General features: G+C 43.0%; 2 protein-coding genes across 4 annotated transcripts in view; both read left to right on the top strand.

Annotated features, from left to right (window-relative positions):
• Positions 1-16,368, top strand: part of LOC128743838 (rap guanine nucleotide exchange factor 2) — a 60,289-nt gene extending 43,921 nt beyond the window's left edge. For 2 of the 3 annotated variants that reach the window (XM_053840518.1, XM_053840517.1), the window contains exons 4-7: positions 3,018-3,206; positions 3,274-6,961; positions 7,027-7,407; positions 16,272-16,368. In XM_053840518.1, coding sequence (XP_053696493.1) covers positions 3,018-3,206; positions 3,274-6,961; positions 7,027-7,407; positions 16,272-16,279 — 4,266 coding nt within the window. In that variant the 3' untranslated portion in view covers positions 16,280-16,368. The remainder of the gene's footprint in view (positions 1-3,017; positions 3,207-3,273; positions 6,962-7,026; positions 7,408-16,271) is intronic. The other variant, XM_053840519.1, reaches the window with a different exon arrangement.
• A 1,741-nt stretch (positions 16,369-18,109) lies between these two features.
• Positions 18,110-25,546, top strand: LOC128743839 (insulin-like growth factor 1 receptor). The gene is made up of 6 exons (XM_053840520.1): positions 18,110-18,428; positions 19,169-19,313; positions 19,370-19,450; positions 19,514-19,682; positions 19,836-19,956; positions 23,337-25,546. Exons 1-6 carry the CDS (start codon positions 18,127-18,129, stop codon positions 25,501-25,503), a joined length of 2,985 nt encoding a protein of 994 aa, XP_053696495.1. The 5' UTR covers positions 18,110-18,126; the 3' UTR covers positions 25,504-25,546.
• Positions 25,547-27,062: the final 1,516 nt, after the last annotated feature.

The following is a 27,062-nucleotide window of genomic DNA, read 5'->3' as shown; positions in this document are numbered from 1 at the left end:
AATTCGCTTCCCACCCTTACTCTTCCCTCCAGCCAGTTCCCACGCTGAATGTGCGCATGAATGAAGAGTAGCGGTTTGGTTCGTGCTTAGAAAAGCTGCTGATGTCTTCGTTGTTTATCGTGTAAACAATGGTACAAGCCAAGCAGTAGCATAAACTGAAGCATTCTTAACTGTTCTCGTAGTACGTAGTAGAAGGCAGTAGTAGCGATGAGTCGATTGTTTACATTAGAGGGCACTGATGTTTTTGGTTATTGTTTGTTATCAGTTGTGGTGGTGCACTTTTCTGAGCAATTTCTACGTAATTGGAGGATGATGGTATGAAACGCTGCAAATATTTTTATTCTTAGTATTTTGCATGACTAAGTTTGCCAAATTGATTTTCTGCACCTAATTGTGCCATTCATATTTCTTTAAAGGGTGTCCCACTTCAAATTGCATCACCGATCCTTTTCAAAATTTCAGACATTAAAATGATAGTCATTGGTAAACTTTTGGCATGTTTGATCATTCAATTTTAATACAATAACTGTATGCTCGCACCTTACGCTAAACTCCACTCATAAACTTTAAGGTGTTGTAAAACATCTGGCTGCAGCTTCTTCTGTACGGAAATCCACTTTGCACTCCTCAGATCTTCAGGGGGGAAGGGTTCATGTCCTTGGATACGAAAGTGGCACGAGGCTAAATCCGGTCAGAAGATCGGAGGTCCCTCGTGTGCTGGGTTGTAGAGAACAGCAGTCCCGGAAGCTGCCGGAAGTCCGCCTTGAGTTAAGTCTCATCATCCATGTTGAGATAATGAGTCTTCGTCAGCATCTGGGTGTACAGATTACGGGTCTGCGACTTTTTCACCGTATTTTGTCATGATATGAAGTCTTCTGCACTTTGTATTTATGAGTTCCTCCCGATCCTTGGCTCTCTGAACGAAGGACTTGGACAGATTCAACTTTTTGGCCACATCCCTGACCGAAGCATTGGGATTCCGCTTAAACGCTTTCTTTTTATAGAGCCTCAAACAAAAAAAAATATAAGGATTGGTTCAACTCTCCAATAATTTTGTCGAATGGAATGGAATGGTTGAATTGTTTCTTTAAAAAAATGTGTCTTAAAAATAATAAAGCTATGTTATACAGTTTCGGATTTTTGGTATATTTTGTATAATAATTTTAGATTACTAGGAAAAATATAAAAACGGGGGTCCATAGATATGTCATTAAACTGTGAAATCACAAAGAAAAAACCAATTTTTGTTTTTGTTCCTGAAAATAACAATTTTTAGAATAATTTTCGAGCTCTTTTTCCGTCTTACTACATCGCCAAAAACTAGATGTTCATTCCTAAGCACTTGCGGCAAGAGAATTCTTGGGATAAAATAATAAAGAATAGGTTAAAAAATATAAAACTAATGAATCCGTTTACAAACTCCTTGAGACAGATCAACCATTTTGTCAACACTCAACATGAATCTTAGATCTTGTGTTCACCAATCCCCCGGATTGACTTAACTGTACCATCTCCTCCATTTTTGCTGTCGATTTTCACAACGCACCATGGAATTCCTTCACCAGTTCACTTCGAGGGAACAATTTCTCACTCGAACTCGGAGACAACCAATTTGCTCGTCGCACCCGTTCAGCGGGAAAACCTTTTTCCACATATACTGTTCCAATATATCAATCTATCGCTTATACAGTTGTCTGCAGATGAATTTCAGAAAGTCTTGGAAGATCTCGGCTTAAGGAAAGGATCTGAAACACACGGCGTTCTCCCATTTTTTTTCTGAAAAACATTGCCTTGCCGATTGCTGCTGCTTTTAACTGTTCAGTCCAGGCAGAATATTCCTAGCTACGTGGAAAATGGCGTTTATAGTTCTAATTCACCCACCCGAATGTCATAATTTGGTTAACAACTATCGGGGTTGATACACACAACTTTGTATAGAGCAGTTGCGGCGATCATCTCTCAGTCAGTCAGCATACATTGGTGTACCTCAAGGCAGTGTGCGTGGTCCCCTAAAATTTGTTAGCTATATTAACGGTTTATATTGATTTACGATTTATTATTAACGATTTATTCTCTCCATCATCGGATCGGATTGTCTGGAACGTGTCAACTCTATCTGTGACCTAGGTGTTACAATTGACTGAACACATACCATAATTTCAGCTAAAGCTCGGAATGCCTAACATGTCGAATGTGTTCCGATCTACTGGATTAGATACGACGGATGGATCTCTTTAGCGGCTTCGTAATTCACTCCGTAAAAACTCCGGACTTCTGGGTAGGGTTGTCAACAAGTTTTTCTGAAAATCTGGCAAAAATCCAGCAGCCTGAACCTACCAGTGGTCTTGAAATTGGATTTGGAATTAGACCCAAATTGGATTTGAGATCAAACGGACTTGAAGTTGGAATTTGGGAAGTTTTGGATCTTAAAGTAGATACGAAAAAGGACACTACTATGATAACTAGATTTGAAATTTTATTTTGAATTGGACTTAAATTGAAGTAGAAATGGGACTTAAATTCGGCGTGACTTGCTCTTGGAATTACACTTAAAATTAGATTTAAAATTGGAATTAAATTGAACTTGAAATTTGACTTAAATTGGACATGAATTTAGACTGGTAATTGTCTCTAAATTAGACACTAATGTACTTGAAATTTGACTTTAAATTGAGCTTAAGATAGGAATTGAAAATAGACGTGACACGACTACTTTTTTGTAAGATTACGATTGTGAGTTGCTCTCGATAATCGCGAATGAATGAGTTGATTGAGGAGAGACAATGTGAAATGACAAACATAAGACTATAAGAAAACAGGCTATTTTTCACTATTACTGCATTTGTCCTGCAACATCCGAAAACAATAAAATGCAAATTTGCATTTTTTCAATTCAATATTTTAACAATTAGCTCTCAGCATGTATTTTCTTGGAAACAGTCGTTTCATAAGTTCATGTAAACCTTGCAATTTATTACAGCTTATTTATATTAATCTTCCTTCTTCCTCTCTTCCAGCTCACTGCCGGTATCCCGCCGGAATTGTACGACAAGGGCAACCGATTGTCGCATTCCAGTGATACCAGCCAAACGGACACGATGACGTCGGTAACCAGTTCGTCGCTCGACTCGGACGAGGTTGACCTGTCCGGTCTGGTGGAATCGGTAGTCGATTCCGACGAGGAAGATATTGCCGAGAGTATTGATGTGAGTAGTTTTGGAGTTAGTTTTCCCATTTCCCCGGTGCCTAAATGTTACTTACCTTTCCACGCAGAGCATGAGTGTGCGAGATACCGTTCGGGAGTGTTTGGAAAAGGATCCGAGCGATCGTACGATGGACGATATCGAGATACTATTGGAGTTTACGCAGAAGCTGAAGGCATTCACCAACATGACGTTCGCTGTGCGACGGGCACTGTGCTCGGTGATGGTGTTTGCCGTGGTCGAAAAGGCCGGTACGATTGTGATGAATGACGGGGAGGAGCTGGATTCGTGGAGCGTTCTCATAAACGGACATGTAGAGATTGAACATAGCAATGGTGAGATGGAGTATCTGCACATCGGCGATAGTTTCGGAATTATGCCGACGATGGACAAGCTGTACCATAGGGGAATTATGCGGACCAAATGTGATGATTGTCAGTTTGTGTGTATCACTCAGACGGATTACTATCGGATACAGCATCAAGGGGAGGATAATATTAGGAAGATAGAGGAGGATGGCCAGGTTGTAATGGTGACAGAGCTGAGAAACAGTTCTGGCGAAAATGGTTCTAGGAAAGGTTACGTAGTTATCCGGGGTACCGTTGATCGGTTAACACAACAATTGGTGGAAGATACAACTCAAACGGATCCCAACTACGTGGAAGATTTCCTTTTAACTTTCCGAACGTTTATTAGTGATCCCATCGATGTTTCTAAACAGCTGTTGAAATGGTTCAATATGGATTCGACAGATGATGGAAGCGAACTGGTGGATGCAATACATCAAGCGTCGGCTAATGATATTTGCGATCGAGTAACAAGAGTTGTGCTTCTCTGGGTGAACAACCATTTTACCGATTTTGACACCGATCCACAAATGATGGAGTTTTTGGAATTCTTCGAATCCGCGCTCGAGAAGAAGAACATGTTGGAACAGTTGAGGCTTTTGCATGTGTATGCTCAACATAACGCCAGGGAGAGGAATGTAACCTTGGCTAGAAGTTCGCGCGATGAAGATTTAAATTTCCAAATCTCTGGAGGACCGGGAGGAATTTTCATTACCAGGGTCGAACCCAAGACCAAAGCATATGATGTGGGGTTGAAAAGAGGTGACCAGATTTTAGAAGTAAATGGGCAGAATTTCGAGCATATCACCTGTGCTCGTGCAATGGAACTGCTGATGGGAACAACCCATCTGAGTATAACGGTTAAAAGCAATCTATGGGCGTTCAAAGGGATGCTGTCTAATGCCGATGGCGACTCTAGCAAGCTTAAGATCGACCTAAAAAAAGGACTGCGGGCAGATCTGCTGCAATCACAAAAGTCACTTGATCTTGTCGATAAAGCAGGCTTGTTTCCAACGCCTCAGTTCCTAATGCCACTGCCGCTTAGAGATGATTATGGGCGAAAGGATTCTGGAGCTTCCACGCCGTCTTCATCGCACATGAACAACAATAAGGGCAGTTTCATGACACTCGGAGGCAAGAAACGACTTCAGAAGGCTTTGATCAAAATGAATCTGCTGCCAAAGAATATAGTCTTCCAGGACGACAACATTAACAATAACAGCAGCAACAACAATAACAGCAACTACGACAGTAGTGACCGGTCTTCCGGAATTAGTGTTAATTTTTCTTCGCAAGCATCCTCCATCTCGACATCTTCGATCACAACCGCCGACTCAGATGAGACACCCCCCACATCGACGTATCAAAGCAATCCGGATTTAAGAGAACAACATCCGCTTACGCCTGCTAAAACACTCTCAATCGATGCGATTGTTCCTAAAAGTGGTACTCTCTACTACGAGGAGCTTCGTGCAAGTGACTACCCGGAACATATTCTCAAAGTGTACAAGTCAGACCAAACGTGCAAGTACCTTTTGGTGCACAAGGAAACAACGGCACACGAAGTGGTCATGCTGGCTTTGCAAGAGTTTGGAATTCATGACCCAAGTTCGAACTTTTCTCTGTGCGAAGTGAGTGTCGGCGAAGGTGGTATGATAAAGCAAAGGCGGCTGCCGGATCAGTTGCAAAACCTGGCCGAACGGATTGGGTTGAGTTCGAGATATTATTTGAAAACGAATGGAATCACCGAAACCCTCGTACCTGACGATGTCGCTCCGGAGTTGATCCGAGAAAGTGCGGTTCACTTCCTGCAGCTTAACGCCAACGAACTGGCAATTCAGCTTACGTTACAAGATTTCGCTATCTTTCGGCAGATCGAGTCCACCGAGTATGTCGACGATTTGTTTAGTTTAAAGAGCCGTTATGGCAAGCCGATGTTGGGCAAGTTTGCCGAGCTAGTCAATAGGGAGATGTTCTGGGTGGTGACGGAAGTTTGCAGCGAGCATAATATGATGCGACGGTGTAAAATTATTAAGCAATTCATCAAAATAGCAAGGCATTGCAAGGAATGTAAGAATTTTAACAGCTTGTTTGCAATTATCAGTGGATTGGGCCATGCGGCAGTTTCCCGACTGAGGCAAACTTGGGAGAAGCTACCTTCCAAATATCAGAAACTATTTAATGACCTACAAGAACTAATGGATCCCTCGCGAAATATGTCCAAATACCGTCAGCTTATACAGACAGAGCTTAACGCTCAACAACCTGTCATTCCATTTTACCCGGTTGTGAAGAAGGATCTCACATTTATTCACCTGGGCAATGATTCCAAAATCGATAATCTGATAAATTTCGAAAAGCTTCGCATGATTTCCAAGGAGGTTCGTACTTTGCTGCAGATGTGCAACTCTCCGTATGATATTCTTACAATGCTCGAGCTGAAGTGTCAACCACCAAGTTCTGCGATGGTAGCCCTGAACCAAATGTCGGTTCCTTCCAGTGGAAATCTGATGATGCCCCCGCCACCTGCTGTTCACAGCCAAACGGTGAAGCGGCGGAAAAAATCTACGGCTGCTCCGAATCCGAAGAAAATGTTTGAAGAAGCTCAAATGGTTCGAAGAGTAAAGGCATATTTGAACAACATGAAAGTTACCACCGACGAGGATGAATTACATAGACTATCGCTAGAATGCGAGCAGCAGGGCGGCAGTACGCCTAACAATGTTCAGGTGAGAAAACGATACCCATCGCCAACGTTGTCTACCACTTCGAGTACCAGTTCGACTAGCGAGGGAAAAAAGGGGGCTTTGGGTCTCGGCATGAGTAGCCTATCGATCGGAAGCTCCGGCAGTGGCAATAGTGGTGCGCCAAAATTTGGTGCCGCCTCACCTCAAGCGGTGAAAAAGTTACTCTCGCTTTCGGAACAAACTAAAACACGACCGCATCAACCACGGCATCCATCGGTGGGTACCGTTTTGCCGCCTCCTCTGAACAGCATACACCATCACAATCCGCTGGTGCATCATAACAATCTGTCTCACTATCACCACACCCATCACACACCGTATCATCATCATGCAGGAATTTCGATAAGCCCTTCGCACGTGACCAGCGCTGGTCCATGTTGTGTTGGCCCTGGCACTACCGGTGGAACCGGTGGTGGTAATATCGGAGTTCCACATCAATACCCTAGCGCCCACCCAAGCTATGCAGTTTCCAGTGGGCTCCATTTGTCCAACATGCTTCCCAATCCACCCAACTATAACACCACTATGTCGATGTATCCCAACGGGAGACCGGTAGTCATGTCTAGCCGATTATTGGAGAGTTCTGTGGACTCCTCTAGTCAACTGCCACCTCCGATGGAACTGCCACCGGAGAGCAGCTCATTCCGTAGTCCACCGAACTATGGTAAGTTTTTATGAACCGTCAAACATAATGTGGTAAAATAAAATCCATATTTCGTTTAAATCCAGCAGCGCAAGCAGCCCATCGTCGCATCAACGCCAACAGTACGGTTATGTCCTCGTTCCCTACGTCTCATCAAAACTTTGGTTCTTCTTCGCGCATCATTGCCGCCGTCGGAATATCACCTATCACGCCAAGCTACGTTGCGCCGGTGGTAAACGCAATGTCCCCAATGTACAGTGCCAATTCTGGCAGTCCTGTTGGGGGAGGTCCGCCTCTAGCCAGCGTAAACAACGCCAATCTGCCACCGGCCATTCCAGCTAGAATGCATGAATCAAGCGGAATGGCACATACGATCGAATCGGTTCAGTCTCCTCCGCCCCTGCCGCCGAGTCTGGACCTCTCAGTCGAAAGCAGCTCGGTGACCGTGCTCAGCAATGCAGCTCCCGGTAAGTGCTTTTTCATTACTATCTAGTATTTCATGTCTAGCAGATGCATGCTTATTGAGTAATGCGTAATGCGAATGGACCGATCCTTACGGTTCTCGAGCCACTTTTTGTGTTAATCAGTATTGTGAATGATTGTCGATTGCCTGTTGCATCAATATTCGGTGCGTTTATTACACTGACCCTGTATACACTTTATGTTGTTTTAAGTCATTATTTCGGCACGAACTTCGTTACAATTTTCTTTCCAACGTTTTTTTTTCATAGACTTTCTACCAGAGTATTTATAAATTATACTTTCCGTTTGAGAGTATCTCATATTAATTTTATAGAAACTTGCATGTCCTGTGTCTTTACTAGCATGCAGAGTATCGCTGCAAAGTTGACCGATGTTTCCCAACTTGGTCTGTCTTTTTCCAGAGCTCTACGTGGAGACTTCTGTTGACGATGATTGTGATTCAGTCGAGTGCGATAACACAGAAACACTGTCCACCGATGTCTAAATGCCCAATATCTAACCCTACGCTGGCATAAATACCATACGATTAGTGAATAGATGATTATTAAACGTAATTCCACCACCTACTCGGCGCTGTTTGTTGCTATTGCGAGCAATGATATGTTGGTGTTACTGCACGTGTTAAGCTTTTTAATCTCCATTTATCGATGAGTGTTCGATACTCTACTCTGCCCTATGGGGTGAACATATTGCTGTCGATACTAAAAATATGGATGTTGTATCTACACATAAAATGTTGACACATAAGGACGTTTTACTTGCCGCCTAGGTATATTTTTCCCAACTTTTAAAGCATTAAAAATCGGAACGGAAGCAATCGTTGAATGTTGACACATTTCCAGAACAAGAAGTACTATTGAAAAGACTAGATAATTAAGTGCCCTAAACATGCATTTGTCCATTCCAAGACTGACAACCGAGCAAAGGCAAAGATGGTAGTTTTCCTACGGTGTGTTTATTCGCAATAAATGAGTGGCAGTTTTATTTGTCGGATGGTGATGAAAGATGTCAGTAACACAGAGTATCAGTAAATAAAGTAGATGAAAGAAAAAAATACAATATTTGGATTCCTCGGATTGATTAGGGTATGTCACAACAGTTGTCTAATTGAGTTACTTTGGGCTAGCAGAAGATAATTATTGTCGTTTTCGTAACCATAATTGATCGAACTTTTTTTTCTGTGTCTGCGTTTTATTAAGGTTATAATGGGTCTCATGTGTTATCTTTTATGATTACCAAAAAATACCAAAAGTAAAAACGAAAGAGTTTTGTAATGTGTTCATTTATGTTTGTTAATTAATAAGGAATCGTGCATATCCGATAGTTTGTCTGTTAATACATCCAAAATATTTAGGTACTATATGACTGTAGTCATTACCAAAAGTGAATGTTACACAAACACACACAAATATTATACAACTGTATACTCACTCTATCCTATGACATCAATGACCAATACTGGAACGATGTAATCAAAATTTAAACATTTCTAGTTTAGGATATCTGGACGTAGCAAACGCCCTTGAATTGAGCCAAGAATTCCACTCTGAAGTGCAAAATGACCAGTCGGAAAATTTAATATTATATATTTATACGATATATACGTGTTTCATATTTGTAACCTAGAAAGACATACTAACTTCTCACAATGATTGATGATATATATATAAACAAACTCACATGAAAGATTTTACTGTTGTTAAGAGATCTTTATGTCTATAAGATGGAATGAAGCCAAATAAAAATATCTATTTATGACACACGTTTTAGTTTTGAAATGCTTCACAGCTAAGTTCGTCTTCCTTGATTTTTTGTTTTGACAATCGGGTTTGAGCTTCGTGTAAAGAGTTGGATATCAGAAAATTAGAGTATTTTTCGGGATTGACAAACATGCTGTTTAAGTTGCGCCAACACGTAAAAATATCCAGCTCTCGTTGAAGACCAATTGCATCCACCTTGGAGCTAAACGGCGGCAAAGCATAAGCGTGGACCGTAAGGTACGCGGTTGACATCATTGAAGTACAGCAGCAAGATCAATGGTACCAAAAGATTACCTTGTGGGATTCCAGACGAGGTCGGAAACACGTTAAACGTTCAACTGTCTGGATCAGTTTATGATATATGAGGTAAAAACTGAACCAGCACAACATCCGATAGCGTAATACGTGAGGATCCGACCACAAGAATTGCATAATAAAATTTATACATCTTAGTATTCGCAGTGGATAACGCACAAACTTGACGTTATAAAACGGCTGGTCGTGGTTTTCAAATTTCTCGAAAATTAAACCTTCTCTTAAATTATTGATGTCAAAAGATATTTTTCCAAAATTTTTTGTCAAAAAAAAGCATTTTCCAATACCATGCATAGCAAAGTGTGTGTAAATGCAACTGGGTGATTAAACTGTTGGTGGATAATACATTGAAAAAAAAATGCACCAAAGATGTATCTATTAATGTCAAAACTGTAGAATTCATAATTATAATAAACGGAAAAGTCAGTCACAAAATTAAACTAAAATTAAATATTACTGATTTTCTCGAAATATTTTCAAACCCCCAACTAAAAGGGGTTTCTGGAACAAACCTTTTTTCCAGAATTTCAGAGAAGATGTAGGAATCACCGAGGATTCAAAACTGTCAAAAATTCATGAAAAATGATTGTGAGGTTTCTCAAACAAACGATTCAATTATTCTTCATATATTTTGTATGTTCTGAAGAGGTTACTAACTTACTTACTTAATTGGCCTTGTCATAAGACAAGGCCTGCGTAGCATAATTTCTCTATCTATTTCAGTTAATGACAGCTGGTCTCCAGTTCCGTGGGCACCCAGCCCAAGTAGTAGAGATGGTCGGGTAGCGGAAAATTTGCCCGAAACCCGCACCCGTACCCGTACCCGCCGGGTTCGGGTCGGGTTCGGGTATTGAAAAAAAATAATTTGCGGGTTCGGGTCGGGTACGGGTTCTTAATTTTTGTTTTTGAAACCGGGTACGGGTCGGGTCGGGTATCTCTATTGACCACATTTAACACAAAAGATGGTCGGGTACCCGGGCCCATCCCGTACCCGACGGGTTGCGGTCGGGTTCGGGTATCAAAAATAATAAACTTGCGGGTTCGGGTCGGGTACGGGCTTTTAATTTTTTTCTTAATCGGGTACGGGTCGGGTTCGGGTATTTAAATTTTCATACCCGACCATCTCTACCAAGTAGCACACTTTAGTTACATTTAGTTGAAGCAACCGGATTACGACTGAAATTAATCATAATTCGGTTACCACAACTACTATTTTGTAACAACCGTCCTGGTAGGGAGTGCTCGTCAGATCTTGTTCTACCTGATCTTGCCACCTTACTCGCTGTGCCTCTCTTCGTCTTGTTCCTTCGGATTCGATGCGAAAGCCATTAGTGCGAAAGCCAGGATAGTCGACCGGCATTCTATCAAAATGTCTTGCCCAACGTCTTGTCCGCGTTTCGTTCCCGTAGAGGACAATCGGTCTAATTAGTGTTTTGTACAGTGTGCACCTTGTACCAGGGCTCAGATTGGCCGACCGCAAGTGATTGTGGAGTCCGTAGTAGGACCGATTTCCGCTGATAATACGCCTTTTAATCTTAGGCTTAGGGGACAGCTAGTATTGTTGTCCTATGTTGCCAGTGAGCCAAGGTATACGAACTCATCGACTACCTCGTTATATTTCGTTTCGTTATATTTCGTTTTAGACGTAATTATCTTCAACCCAATCTTCTGCGCTTCGCAGTCTGGTGTACTGATCTTCTACCGCCTCAAATGTTCTGCCGACAGCATCCACATCGTCAGCAAAGTAGATAAATTGACTGAATTTATTGAAAATCATGTCCCGCATTTCTATCGCCGCTCGTCTTATAACACCTTCAAGTGTAATGTTGAATAGCAAGCAGGAAAGGTCATCTCCTTGTCGAAGTCCCCTGGGAGATTCGAGTGGGCCTGACAATCCACCCGAAATTCTCACACAGCACTGGATCCCATCCATCATTGCCATGATAAATCTAGTAAGCTTACCCGGAAAGCCATTTTCGTCCAAAATTTTCCATAGCTCTTGTCTGTTTACACTATCATATGCAGCTTTGAAATCGACGAACAAGTGATGCCTCGATGGATTCGAAATTCGTGGCACTTTTGGAGGATCTGCCGCAGTGCGAAGATTTGGTCCGTTGTAGACCGACCCTCCATGAAGCCGGCATGATAACTTCCCACAACTCTATTTGCTATTGGTGATAGTCGATGGAAGATGACTTGGGACAGCACTTTGTAGGTGGCATTCAGGATAGTGATCGCTCGGTAATTCTCACAATCCAGCTTAGCATCTTTCCTGTAGATAGAGCCAATAACTACGTCTTTCCACTCCTCCGGTAGTTGTTCCGTATCCCAAATGTTGAAAATTAATTGATACAAACAGCTGGCCAACTTGTCCATGCCCATTTTAATAAGTTCCGCTCCAATGCTATCCTTTCCCACTGCTTTGTTGTTTTTCAGCCGCTATATGGCTTCCTTAACTTCCCTTATCGATGGGGGTGGCACATCTCCTTTGCTTGCTACGCCAAAGAGGTCACTTCCTTCACTATCATGGTCTTCCGCCTGCACGCCATTCAGGTGTTCATCGTAGTGCTGCTTCCACCTTTCGATCACCGCACGGTCGTCAGTCAAGATACCTTCATCTTTATCTCTGCACATTTAGGTCCGCGGCACAAAGCCTTTGCGAGATTCGTGTTGAGTCTCTGATAGAACTTCCTTGGGTCTTGAAAGTGGTACAGCTGCTCGAGTTCTTTACGCTCCTTCTCCTCCTGAAAGAGTCGGGTTTGCTGTCTCTGCCTCTGTTTGTATCGCTTCACATTCTGACGGATGACTCTACGTAGCATTTATACTAGCGCTGCGTTTTTCTTATCCAGTATCTGCTGGTACTCCTCGTCAAACCATTCGTAACGTCGATTCGGTGCCACATGGCCTAGGAAGTTCTCCGCTGCGCTGGTAATGGCTGTTTTTACGGCATTCCAACAGTTCTCAAGAGGGGCTTCATCCAGCTCACCCTCTTCCGGTAGCGCGGTTTCGAAAGATAACGCGTATCAAGGTCCATCACTACCATCACTAGGTAATGATCCGAATGCTAGCGCCCGGGTAGGTTCTGACGACGATAATGTCTGAAAAGTGTCGACCATCTATCAGCACGTGGTCGATTTGTGATTCCGTCTAGTTGGGTGATCTCCAGGTGTACCGATGGTAGAGGTTATGCTGGAAGAAAGTACTACGTATGGCCATGTTTTTGGAGGCGGCGAAGTCGACAAGTCTTAGGCCGTTTTCGATCGTTTGCGGGTTTGCGCTGAACCGTCTGGTATGACCATCTCTATACGTACGTACCATCGTGCCTTTCCAGCATACCTCCTGCAGCGCTACGATTTCGAATTTGCGACTCTTCATTTCTTTAGAAAGCACGTGGGTACTGCCGAGGAAATCTAGATACCGACAATTCCATGTTCCTAATTTCCAATCGTTAGTCCGTTTTCGTTGCCTGGGTCTTTGCCGATTCTTTCGATTAGAGTTATTATTACTGACGGAGTTCATTGTTGTGAGTTTTTAGTGGTTCAGGCTTGCAAAGCCCGCGACCAACCCCACAGTATCGCCAGTTGGCAACATAGCTTGAAGGAGCCTTCCCCCCTGTCAGCATACGACCTTGGTTTCCACCGGGGATGGTTACCCGAACTCCACCGAGGTTGCTCGTATCCCGGCTGTTACCACGAGGAGGTAGGAATAGGACTTACTGGGTAAGAGGCTATGGACCGCTTTGAGGTCTATTTTATGCCCAGTGCGCAAGGCACCGATGATACGCATTACCCAGCCGTTTACCAGCTGTTGTAATGAATTGACACTTTTTAAGCAACAGATACAGACCACATCAGACTCTAGCAAGCATCAACAGTTTTATACTTTAAAATGTCTGCCACTTTTCCCTTTTCGGTTGCCGTATTATACTCCTGACGGGATTGTCGTTCTACCCTCGACAGCATCGTCGTGCCCGGCTTCCGGGGTCGAGCTATGGTCATTTTGTTTTATTTATTACCATGATGATTTGAAGTAACTACCTTGTCATAAGTAAGTTGTACGTCGACAGTCTGGCTCTGCTTTTGGTTCGATAGACGGTTATAGACAATACTCTCAGCTTACTTGCGACATCTCGGCCAGTGCGCAGTAGGCGGAGGGAGCACGGTTGCCAGTATGCCAGATAAATCTGGATTTTGCCAGATTTTTGAATGCGCGCCAGACAAACAGACAAAGTTCGAAATCTTCCAGATATTTGGCAATGTGCCAGATTTCCGATCCACTGTCTTGCAAAAAGGTCATCACTTCTAATTTTGGACGAAATTTTGCATCTACGGTGAGCAAAACGAGCAAGATTTTTTTTAGGAAAACGCCTCCCCATCGGACTAATTGAAAAATTCTGGGAGCACGGTGCCGGTTGTTTGTTTTCATTCGAACGCTCTGTTTTTCTAGAAGTTTGCAGTGTTAAATCATAGTATTTATTGATGCAGTTTGCGCGAGTGTACAGTTTAGAGTTTGCTGCTTTCCTGTAGTATGCTGATCATGTCGATTGGCAAGAGATAAGTATACATTTTCAAAGTTAAAGTGGTTTCCAAACACATGTCATAGAAACAAAACAAACCTGATAAACCCCAATAAAATTCTTTCAGATGCCAATTATCGAAAATTATTTTCGATATTTATTGACGAATAGTGGTTTCATTTGACATGTAGTTGGCGCTACGGTAGAAATTATGCTTTTGTGCTTCAAAATTAAATTGGTCTAGAAGAATTTAGCAATTATGACTTTGTTTAACTAAATACGTGCCATAATAATGAAAATTATTCTGGAAGTATGGATATGTGAAAATATCCATGCGGGGCTGATTGTTTATGAAGGCGACCTCGGAATGTACGTGTATATCCAGGCATTCTAGAAATGGGTCGCTGGATGAACAATAGAGCTATCACCTTCCATCTCCAGGACTAAAATTATTTGCATTTACAGAAACCAACTTGTGGATGCAAGTAATTTTTTTACATAAAAGCGCTGCCGGTCAGCGGGCGATGGATTGTAACACACACACACACACACACAACGCCTCCCCATCGGACTAATTGACCACCAGATTTTTGCCAGACACTTTTATTCGTGTTCTCCAGATTTTCGGGAAAACCTGTTGGCAACCTCGGGAGGGAGTGAATTTCGGAGAGAGGCAAAAGCCGGCATTGACCGAACGCGAACTAGAGCAGTTGAGACAGCTGCTCTTACACGATACGCCGAACTGGAGTGGGCTGTTAAACAAGTTTGTGGGCTTGGCAAGAGAGCCTGGATCAACTCCCTAGTCGAAGAAGGGGAAACCACCGTCGTCAATGGTGATATCCGTTTGCTGTGCGATATTTTTCGCCGCCTTAGTTTTGCCAGGATGAATAGTAAGATGCCGCTAAAGGACAGAGCTAGTTAATTACTATTTGACCGTACAGAACAACTTAAGCGATGGACTGAATATGTTGAACAACTCTTTCGATTTTCAAATGTCAGAGACCAGCAAAACCAGCAGCGCATTGCGACAATCAATAGTTCGTCGCATTAATCGCGTCAACTCTGAAGTATCATCACTGGATGAAATTCAGGTCGCAATCAAAAGTATGAAATGTAACAGAGCGCCACGGATAGACTGTGTTTCAGCCGAGATGCTTGAAGCTGACCTATCTTTGGCAGTTCAGTTGAAACCACAACTTTTCCGGTGGACTGAATGCATAGCAAAGTCCTCAAAATAGTGGTACCACGTGGCTCTGCATTAAAGTACTCTGTAAGGTGATTCTTAACCGGATCCTGGAGAATATCGACGCTGCACTCCGCTGGCTGCAAGGTGGTTTCCATACAGGCCGATCATGTGTAGACCACATAACAACACCGCGCATTATAGTGGAGCAGATCAACGAATTCCGCAACTCTCTTCTGCTGGTGTTCGTTGGTTTTGAAAAAGCGTTTGAACGACTCAATCACGAAAAGATCTGAGGCGTCTCATGCGGCCCTATGAGGGTTACTGCTGGTGTGAAACAGGGCTGCGTATTATTACCGTGAAAGTGGATCGGACATACCTAGGGAAAAGCAGCGACAACGTAGAACAGGCAGATCTAGAGGCTCCTGGCGGCTATACTTAGCTAACGACATTCGCGCTGTTGACGAGAACCTATCCTGGCGACGTGCGACAGACATGACGGGCAACCGTCGATAGTGGAGATCTCTGATTCCATACCTTTGTTCTGCTGGACTGGTGCACGTGGCCAGTAAGTAGGAGCAAAACTTCTCTTGCTATTTGAGTTTTCTATATAGCAAATGTCGCACTTGTGGGTTGTTCAGATTTTTTAAAGGCTCGAAAGAAATGCGACAAGTTTCATAGTTACGCCTTGTACTTTACAAACAAATTTGAGAGAATTTTTAGAAGTTCAAGGACTGCAGTCCTAGTTGATTTCTACCAGTTAGAGGCACGTTTCATTTTGGAGAACTTATATTCGCATCAATTGTACATTCTGATCAAAACCATTTTGATCAGATTCTTCATTCTGAATTTTAATCAAACTATATGCTTTAGCACATGCTGGCCAGAATGAATGGGATCTGGAGTTATGACATTGAGTATTTTACTACTTTGTAACGGTAGGTTACGAATTATTCTACTGCAATTATTCAAACAATCGGCAATCATATCACAATCTGTTGTTTCAACACAGCGGTACATTCAGTTGGCGTAAATCTCAAATAAGTATTAACTAACACATAATTTTGCTTGTAGTTTTGTAGTGTGGAGTAATTGAGCGTAGAACAAATCTTCCGAATTTCCGAATCCCGAGGTGCTGGTAAACTACCAAAAATAGCCACTAGCAATATCATTACTATTATTACTACTACCACTATTGCTATTACCTACTACTACTACTGCTACTGCTACTATTGGTACTACTACGTTTCACTATCGCTATCGCATTGTGGCTAGAACAGCTCGTAGTGTGGATCCGAACGAGTGCCTCAATCCATTTGCAGCTACTGCAACGTCTATCTACGATACCAAAGCGTCTTCCTTAACCTACCACCAAGCAAAGACAACCAAACTCCGATGCCAAATGTGCAGGCCAACCGAGAGCGTAGTATAACATCGGCTTAGTATGTAGCTTCTAGTATGTAACTGTTTGACTCATAACATCCAATCCAACATAGTATGTAGTACAGTCGTCCTAGAACACGACCGCCGACATCGAATGCGACCGATTATACTGTTTTCATCTGTATATTCATTCTATTATGTTTGTTTGTTTTGACAATTTTACAGCGCGACCACCCCCCTATAATCAGTACACTTCGCAGTTTCACAATCATATCTCTAGACCACGGGGACCTAGATTTTAGAACACGTACGAACCCGGGGCAGTGCGCGGGATTGTGTGTAGATCCCATCAAAACCCCTTCTTAGTAACCCATCAAAGTGTGTGAGTCAGTTTATTAGGATTTTTGTTTTCAACTTGTTTAAGAATCTATCTATTGTATAAGGTGAAAAGAAAGGTTTTCCGATATGTATGAAAAACAAAAGACAGAAAGCTAATTTTAGTATAAATATTACATATTAGGTGAAGATATTTACAAGGTTACAAGTTTCAGTGGGGTGTCGTATATTGGTAAATATGTACCATAGGATTATTATTATTACTACTCAGTGATATGAGCAAATCGTGTCATCCCAGACTGTGTACTGCAATGCTAGACAATCGACAGTAGTTATGTGTTTGTAGTCAGGATTTTGTGTTTTTTTCTGTGTCGAAAACGAAAAATCAAATGATTATGCCGGTATTTTGTTTACGCTAGGAACTCCGAGGTTGGGCTTGTAAATATGTAAATGCGGTTCATTTGCTTTGGCATTTCTGGTTTGCGTGTGTGAAATTGATTGCAAGATTCAACTGATAGATTGTATTATCTGCAAGTTTTTCTAATTCTGGTAATTTTTAATTTCCCATAAAAAAATTCAATACTGCTCACAATCGGATTCAAATTCGTTCCTCAAACTACAAATTTAACCGTTAAACTTTTTGAAAAGGGCTGCAAAAAGAGTGTCGCCGCTCGTTCGCTTGCTTGGCTTGCATCAAGATCGATGAATCGCAGGGGGCGACAAGTTTAATTCAATTAAAGTTGCTGCTGCTGCTAGAGTGTAGACATGTGGTAGCAGCTGATAGTATTAGGTTCGACGTGTAGGTAATTGCTTCTCGATTCATTTAAGAACAAGAAAGGCAGCAACGAAACGGTGACAATGATGATGGCCAGCCGGGCGCACCTCTATGGATGATGCTCGGATCTCGCCAGTTGAGTCGTAGCCTTTGTGACACACGGAAAGCATATTTTTGTGTCCTTTGCTGGTACAATTTCACACATCATGCCAACGGCCAATGCGTCTGTATAGAACAGTAGTGTAGTAAACACGTGTAAAAAGCAGATTTATAATTAAAGTGAAATCTAGTGTTGGTTTTTCGCGGTGTAAACATATTAGCAAGATGCGAAACGCATCACAACGCAAGTGATTGAATAATCAAAAACAAACAAATTTAACGGAATCATATATCCAAGTTTAGCTAGATAAAAGTTATTAGAAGCCTAATCTCATAATGCGAATGTGCGTCCTGGGTAGCCACATGTATGTGATAGTTTTGATCACGATGCCACTCATAATACCAAACAGTTCTCGGCGTGACCGCGGCTCGGTCATGGCAGAACAACCGCAAAACAATACCGTTGATGAATACGCAGACGACGATGATCGCTTCTGCAAAAACGTGGATATTCGAAACAATCTGGAACGGCTGCGTTTGATAAAAAATTGTACCGTTATTACCGGCTTTCTACAGTTAGTTTTGATTGAACGAGTCCCGCAGCAGGAGTTTGCCAAGTTTCAATTTCCAAATCTGAGGTAATACATAAGTCTAAGTACCGTAAAATAGTGTGTTTTGCGTTTATTTTTATACGCATGATTTCGTTAGAATAAATGACAATATACTTTCCACTTTTACAAGACAATTGGATTTGTAACAGTAAGAGACTTACGCCACGAGCAGGAATTCCACATATTTTTAGATTCTAAAACATACAAATTTAAGATCTGACTTGACACGCAAATATTTGATTATTTCCTCTCTTTTGTATCAAACATAACACTCTTCATCAATTCATGTTACTCTAAGGTATAAATGTGATACTTTACACTACTAAAAACATACACCAACCACGAAACTGTATGATAAACTACTACTTAGTAATTGTTTTTACTTGTCACAAAGGTCCACTCGAATCTATTGTCTTAGATAAAATTGTTGCCAAAACGCAGGCAGATATCAGCATAAATTATTGAACAACTGTATTTTCACCATATACAAACAGCTGAACTTTATAACTGTTTATACCCCTTTGTGTAGGAATACAAAACCTAGAAAGTAGACTACTTTATATATTTTGTGTGTACAGAGAATCATGACAGAACCGAACGCGTTCCACCTACAAGAAGTTAGTAAACCAATCCGTTATAGAGAGAGAGAGACAGACAGAGAGAGAGAAAAATATATCAATTAACAATATTACTGATCCCGAGGGTTCCCGCTTATTAGAAAAAGAAAATCTGCCCTTTATTTTTGGTTCTATCCCGCACTCCCACAGAGAGGTCACAGGATTCGTGCTATTCTTTCGTGTTTTCAATCTGATTTCGCTGCGAGATCTATTCCCAAACCTGATGATGATTCGCGGCCAGGAGCTGATCGGAAACTATGCACTGATTTTCTACGATTTGCCCCAACTGCAGGAGGTTTGTATTCAGTATTCAGTTTGTTTGTACCGTTTAACATCGACATACAACCGCAGATCGGACTGAAGAGCTTGCTTGCTATTCAGCGGGGCTTCGTTTACACGCAGTACTGTCCTCAGCTGTGCCACACCGATACGGTAATTCAATTCCCAAATTCCAAACGTGTATTATCAATGCAGTTTTCGTATTACAATTTTCAGATAGATTGGGCTAGCATAACACACATGACGAACAAAACCCGTGATCAGAATCGCTTCGATAAACCGGCAGCCGTGTGCAACAAGGCGGAAGTGTGCCGGGGCTGTCCGCGAAAGTTTTGCTGGGGCAGCCAAAGCTGTCAAAAGTTTCACACTGGCTATGACTTTACAGGTATCGACGATGAAACTGCAAGCAGTTTAATGCACACGCATGGACAAAAGCTAGCACATTGCAAGATTGCACCTCACTAAAAGGTTGCATGAACCCCTTTTGCCTAGTATTGTGTGTTTGATTTTAATCAAATTCTTTACTCGCACCCATCAGGTTCAATCAAATGCGACGCGCAATGCATTGGTGGATGCACCAGCAAGAAGGACACCGGTTGCCGAGTCTGTCGCGGTCCGAAGGATGGCAGGCGTTGCGTAGAAAAGTGCCTTTCAGGAAAGTAAGTTCTGGTCCTGTTGAAACATTTTGCATGACATGTAAATTGCTCATCAAATTATAATTTCATTAGAACTGGATAGGATCATAAAGACTGCACTCGTTTCTAGTTGGACTTTCTACAAAATTTCAGGAACTAAACTACAATATTACAGTTAGGTTGCTACTTCATTGCTTCTCGATTGGGCAAAGTTCCGGCGAGCTCAATGGGTTTGGTACAAAAAGAACATTGTTATATCTGTAGCAGTCTAACATCGACCGCACGTAGTGGAAGTATGTATTCCAAATCCCGTCAAGACACCTAGAGGCCAGCACGTTCTATCGTTTTTAGGAAAACCAGATGAAAACATCCTCCTTCTTTGTCGCATCTCGACCGAAATTTTCGGCCGACGCATCCACAATTTTCTGCCGCTGCCCAACCGTCGTTGGCGTTTCTAGGTATGCAAAGTACACTACGACAGGGCTTTGATTTGTCCCACCTCACCTCGGAACATTTTCTCCACCCCATAAAATTTCGAACTCTAGATAGTTGGGTCCTTTTTTTTAGCTCGAATAGCATTTCGAAAAGTTTGAACCACGTTAACCCCGGGCTCTTGCAGTGAAGGTACCGCCTTAACTTTGCGCAGCAGGTCGGGTTGTCCTGTCAGCTCATCAACCCTCTTGCGGATCCCCTTCGGCCCGCTTGTTCGTGCCCGCTCGTACTAATTGGGACTTCTTCCACCCGCACTGACTGCGGCATGGTCAGAACGTTTTATTTCCGCCGTTGGGGTCTTCTCTTGTTCCTCCCCACTGTACTCGGTTCTGGGCTGCTCGTCTCCAATGGCTTGAGCATTTGACACACGCAAGTTGGCTTCAATCTGGTCTATCCATCCAGCACGTTGGGCCCCTCTATTCCTGGTGCCGGTGGAGTTCTTGAAGAAAGCGGGTTTGGCTGCACAGTCATTCGGCATCCTTGGTAAGTGGCCACAGTGTCCGGTTCGTAGTCTCCCAACTTTTGTCAGGTGTACGATGGCAATCTCAACAAGTAGTGCCTGCCGCTCGTGGTTCATACACCTGCGCCACTCTTCGCTTTCCGTTTGTACTCCGCCAAAAATCCAAAAGTCCGCAACACCTGGGAGGCTTCGACTTCTAATTTTAGTGCGTCGTTGAATCTCCTTACTGAACCGGTGAGCTTATCAACCACTTCCAGTTCATCGCCGTCAATAGTTACCGCTATTTTCACTGGAGCCTCTTTCTGCTATATATTATACGATATATACCGTACATTCTAGGCCCCGTTTTTAGCCTGGTGTAGATTACCTCCGCTGTCCCAAGGTTTCTAGTAAAAATGATGTCGAAGGCTAGGAGTTGGCTACTGGTGCCGAAAATGGTTTCTTCCGTTACAATGCTTGCCGCAACCCTTTGTGCGAAACAAAAAGATTCAAAAGTGCCTCCGAAACACGCATGTAGCACAGCACTTGCTCCAGGGTAGCTTTGATCAGCCGTGTCAGTTTGTCTGGAACACTGTTCTCATGCATTATCCGTCATAACTGTTCGCCCTCAACTGTATAGTATGCTGCCCTGAAATCTAGGAAAACATGATGCGGGGTACTTTGTACTCCCGAAATTTCTGGAGGATTTGTAGGAGAGTGAAAATTTGGTCCGTACTAGCACGGGCTCCTATAAAGCCCACCTGGTACTGCCTTACGAATTCTCTTGCTTTTGGGGTAGATGACATAACAAAATCTGGGAACTGGGAGAGCGCCTTGTAGGTGGCGTTGATCAGGGTAATGCCGCGGTAATTACAGTAACCGGGTCGTTCGCCCTTTTTATAGATGGGACAAATCACACTTCCTGCTCCCAATTCCTTGAAGTTATCCAGTGAAGTGCCGTTGGTAGAGGTTCTTAACCATGTTTGTAGAGTTCTGCCTGGAGACGGTCCTTTCCGGTGGCTCTATTACTCTTCAGTTGATCGATTTCTCGTCGGATCTCTTCGAGATCGGGAGCCGGTTCACTGTTATCGTTTCAGGCGCTCGTAGGTTAACTTCCGTTTCGTCTCCTTCTGTTATATCGTTGTTGATATGCTGATCGAAGAACTGCTTCCACCTGTCGATCACCTCGCACTCGTTTCCCTCCTAACGGGTGACAACTAAAATTTTGGAATTTTTTTCTCAATTTTTTTCAGATAAAGATACATGAAGATTTACCGTCTAATTTACCGAAATCAAAGATACATTATCTATTGTTGAAAAAAAATTAGTGTACATTTGAAAAGGGTCCGTTATCGGCTGTTCGGCGAAGCTTCCGTTTGATGTCCGAACAGGAGCGTTCTACGGCCGTCATGTCAACTTTGCGAAATGCATCCCTTAATTCTACCAATCAACTGTTTGCAATTCGTGACTCTCCAGTTATTTTTGTACACCAAGGAACTCAAAATCCCGAAGAAATCTTCGATTGGGCACACTGAGACAGATTTTTCGGGTCGTGGTTCTTGGGTAAAAATGGTGTTTTTTGGCGTAATGCTGCTCTATCTGGCCAAAGCACGTATTGCCTATCTGCATGATGTTTTTGTAGAAACGGGATCAAAATTTTCTTCAAACATTCGTCTGGTGCATCTTAGTTGATAGCCAAACCAGAGGGCTTGTGGTTGAAGAAACGAGAAAGAGAACGATGTCCTTCTGCGTCCATAATTTTGGCTGGTCTTCCACTACCTTGCTTGCGAATAGTTGTTGGGCATCATAGGATATGGTAAACAGTCGAAGCCGCAACATATTCGCTTTTTAAATGTTGTACCGTATACTTCTTGCCGAGATTTCTGTGGCAGTTCGTAGAAGTGTACAACACGCTATCAAAATGCTTCTTGTTTCGACGTCATTTTAAGCAAAACCAGGAAAGCATAAACAAAAACAAAAATATTGACAAAAAGAGGAGAGAGAAACGCTCTTTCCTCCTCATCATTCAGTTTAGGAATTAGCATTCCCCGTCAAACCAACTATTTCGTGCACTCGAAGTTTGTTCACCTAGCACCGAAGATGCGGCCTCATTGACGCCCAACCGTGTCCACAGAAGAAGGTAGAAAGCTTCATCCAGCACACGCGCGTAGTTCTCGGCAACTCGCGGGTTACCTAACCGCATTCAAGCACAAGCATTCGCATGAGTGCCTCCTTCCCTGTCGGTATACGACCTTAGTTTACATCGGCCCGATGTCATCGGGGTTGGTTACTCAATTTCCGCTAAGGTCGCTTGTATTCCGGCTGGCACTACGAGGAGATAGGGTCACAATTGTCACAATTAATTCGAAAACATCAAACAACCCTTCACGAATGCATGTAAAATCACACCAGGTTTCTCGAGGAAAGCTTTCTTTGAAAATATCCGCAACGAATTTTATCATTTCTTTCACAGAGTTCTATTTCACGAAACGCAACGGTGCATCAGTAAGCAAAAGTGCGTTTCCCGCGGTGGGCTGGAGTACAACGGGGAATGCGTCGCCGAGTGTCCCGCGGGTTACAGTGCAACCAACGTCAACCGGGTGGATGCGGATTTCTCCAATCACACCTGCTACCCTTGCAGGGATCGATGTCCGAAGATTTGCGAAGGCATGCAGGTAATGCATCTGGTTGATGCGGAGCGGCTGGAGGGATGCACGATCATCAACGGAACACTGCAGATACGAATGGTCGAGGATCATCCGAATTTGATGGGTGAGCTAAGGAACATGCTCGGTCGAATTGAGGAAATCATGGGCTATCTGAAGGTTTACCGTTCGAATGCTCTGCCGTCGTTGGAGTTTTTCGAAAATCTTGAAACTATTCACGGACAGCTGGAATTGGGACACAGTAATTATTCGCTTATGGTTTACGAGAATTCCAATCTGCAACGCCTGTGGAATTACGAATACAAAACGTCGTTAAAGCTACTGAGCGGTAGTATGTATTTTGTGTACAATCCGTTGCTCTGTGTTTCCCAAATCGAACTTTTGAAAAAGATCACAGTGTATAATAATACGAACGATTTAATTAACGTTGATTCCAATGGGTTTATGCAATCCTGTAATGTAGTTAGTATAACAGTCAAATCTGAAGTTCTATCAAGTAGGAACGCAACGATTTATTGGACGAAGTACAATACGGCTCCTCTGCAGCAGTTAGTGGGGTATGTTATTTATTTTACCCCGTCGCTGAAGGAACGTTCCCCTTATGATGGTCGGGACGTTTGCTCGGAGTATAGTTGGCAATCGAAACTGGTCCGTTTAAGGGAAACGAAAGTTGTAGGAAATTTACTGTCCTACAACCTGACAGGTTTGAAACCTCTCACTCGATACGCGTACTACATCAAAACTTATATAGCAGATAACAGCCACAACATCACCGAACGTAGAATTGGAAAATCGGACGTGCACTATTTCACGACGAAAATAGCCAGACCAACACCTCCACTGAAGGTTTACACAGTTCGTAAAACCGAACATTCCATAACATTTTCCTGGAAGATTTTGAAATCGGAAGCCAATCTCGTTCAACGTTTCCATGTAGACGTTTTCATTCAACCGGATGATATTACTCTCCTAGATCAGCGCAATTATTGCATTCACCCAATTAGGAGTATCAGGGAAACTACGGATAACACAGATACGTGCACAGCCGAGATATGCTGCTCGGAGGACGGAATACTTCAAGATGTTCCAGACCTTTCCGATATCGATGATGATATGTTCATGAGGAAAAAGCGCTCTGTACATTTAACTCCAGAAGAAAGTACATCCCAGGATGAATTCACTGACGGATTCCAAGAAAAAATGTACAGCTTTTTAACTGACTCGTTACCTTCCAATCTAATGTTATCGAAAGGTCGAAGAAAACGTGAAACCGAGAATCTGAGAAATCGCATCTATTTCCATAACTTCCACGCCGATAACAAGGACTTTACTGTTTCGAATCTATTACCGTACACCTACTATACATTCCAGCTGTTTGCCTGCAGCGCGAAGGACTTCAATTACTGTAGTCCCTACAGTATATATTCCGATCGAACGGAACCATCCCCCACGGCAGGTCAGTTTGATTTGACGGTTAGCAAGCAACCTAACGGATCGGTTCAGTTCGATTGGAACGCCATAAACGTCGAGTTTCGCGAGCCTGAACTGGCAAACGGTGCTACCGTTGCGTTCAATGTTGAAATTAAGTCGTTCAATATACCCATTCCGATTTTTCGATATGAATGCATCACCCGATTGCAACACGAGCGTGCCGGACATAGTTACACATTTCGAAACCTAACGGTGGGCGAATATGCCGTACGAGCGCAGGCCGTATCGCTGGCCGGTCCTGGTCCATTCACCGATTGGTATTTCGCCCAGGTGGTACCGCAAGAGGAATCGCCAGAGGATCATTCGCTGCGCAATGGATTCGTGACGTTTGCAGTGCTGTTGTGTTTTACGGCGATCGGAATTGGCTGCTACTATTTGTACCACAAGTATAAGATGCATCACGACGACAAGATACCGCTTGTTGAAAACGATGAAAATACTCTGGCGGCTGCGGATGGGTTTGTCGATTGTGCACTACGGTGAAGTGCTGGATTCAATAGCAGAATTAGATTAGTAACAACTCCGTCCAAGTAAGATTTAGTTCAGTGTATATGAATTGTTAATTTTAATGAAAAAATGTTCCTTTAAATACACACATTCAGGTGTAAGTTGCTAGTTAATCGACAAAGAATTTGTTTAAAAAATAAACATTTTTGAAGCCATTTATTCAAACTGTGCGATTTTCATTTCCTTTTTTTTTATTCAATCTAGTTATTTAGTTATTCTTGTTTTTTATTACTTGAAATTTTCATTTCGACTTTATTAGAAGGAAGTGTTTTTTATAGTGATTTATCACATACTTTTTGCGGATCTTGGGTTACTATTCTTCAGTGTCGCCTTTGACACTTGCTGTTCAGACATACAAGTTGTCGACTGGCGCATCACAACTTCAAAATTATCTACATCTGCCTCCACTTAAGTTCCAACAACTGAAAAGCTACCAGCGCCGGGGTGGCTCTTAGCGTATCAAGAATTCCTCTCCATTGTACTCGGTCCTGGGCTACTCCTCGTCAATTCGTTGCGCGTCTCGACACACGCAAGTCGGCTTCAACCTGGTCGAGCCATCTAGCACGTTGAGCCCCTCTATTCCTGGTGCCGGTGGGGTTCTTGAAGAGAACGGATTTCACTACACAGTCGTCCGGCATCCTTGCGACGTGGCCGGCCCACCGTAGTCTCCCAACTTTCGCCAGGTGTACGATGGGAATCTCTCCAAGCAGCGCCTGTAGCTCGTGATTCATACGCCTGCGCCACTCTCCGCTGCCCATTTGTACTCCTCCAAAAAAGTCCGCAACACCTTTCGTTCAAAGACGGCAAGTGCACGTATGTCTTCCGTAAGCAAAGTTACTTGTTTGTTTTGTGCGGAGGCGTATGCTCCTGGATCGAAGCGTCTTGCGGAGGGAAAAGTAGGCTCGATTTCCAGCTTGAATGCGTCGCTGGATCTCCTTACTCGTATTATTGTCAGCGGTGACTAGAGATCCCAAATATAGGAACTCATCAACCACTTCCAGTTCATCGCCGTTAATAGTCACTGTCCGTGGGAGGCTAACGTTACTTTCTCGGGAGCCTCTTCCTACTGTATATTTGGTTTTCGACGCCATAATTTGTAACCCTTTCCTCCTAGCCTTCGTTTTAAGTCTGGCGTAGATTGCTTCCGCCGTCCCACGGTTTCTGGCAATGATGTCGAGGTCGTCTGCAAAGGCTAGGAGTTGGCTACTTTTGCTGAAGATCGTTCCTCCCGTTTCAATGCCCGCTCGCCGGAACACACCTTCAATAGCGATATTGAATAACATACAGGACAGTCCATTTCCTTGACGTAACCCTCTGCGAGATTCGAAAGGACTTGAGAGTGTCCCCGAAACGCGCACGTAGCACATCACTCGTTCCAGAGTAGCTTTGATCAGCCGCGTCAGTTTGTCCGGAAAGCCGTAGTCGTGCATTATCTGCCATAGCTGTTCGCGTTCAACGGTATCGTAAGCTGCTCTGAAATCCACGAAAACATGATGCGTGGGCACGTTGTACTCTCGACATTTCTGGGGGATTTG

This window comes from Sabethes cyaneus, chromosome 3, assembly GCF_943734655.1.
Source record: "Sabethes cyaneus chromosome 3, idSabCyanKW18_F2, whole genome shotgun sequence".
Lineage (NCBI taxonomy): Eukaryota > Metazoa > Arthropoda > Insecta > Diptera > Culicidae > Sabethes > Sabethes cyaneus.
The sequence above is the reverse complement of the archived record's forward strand: the minus strand, read 5'-3'. Positions and strand labels throughout refer to the sequence as shown.

Coding starts and splice junctions, on each gene's coding strand:
- LOC128743839 (XM_053840520.1), top strand. CDS start 18,127: ATGCGAATGTGCGTCCTGGGTAGCCACATGTATGTGATAGTTTTGATC. Junction 19,314..19,369: donor ATTTGCCCCAACTGCAGGAG/GTTTGTATTCAG, acceptor ATACAACCGCAG/ATCGGACTGAAGAGCTTGCT. Junction 19,683..19,835: donor CACTGGCTATGACTTTACAG/GTATCGACGATG, acceptor CGCACCCATCAG/GTTCAATCAAATGCGACGCG.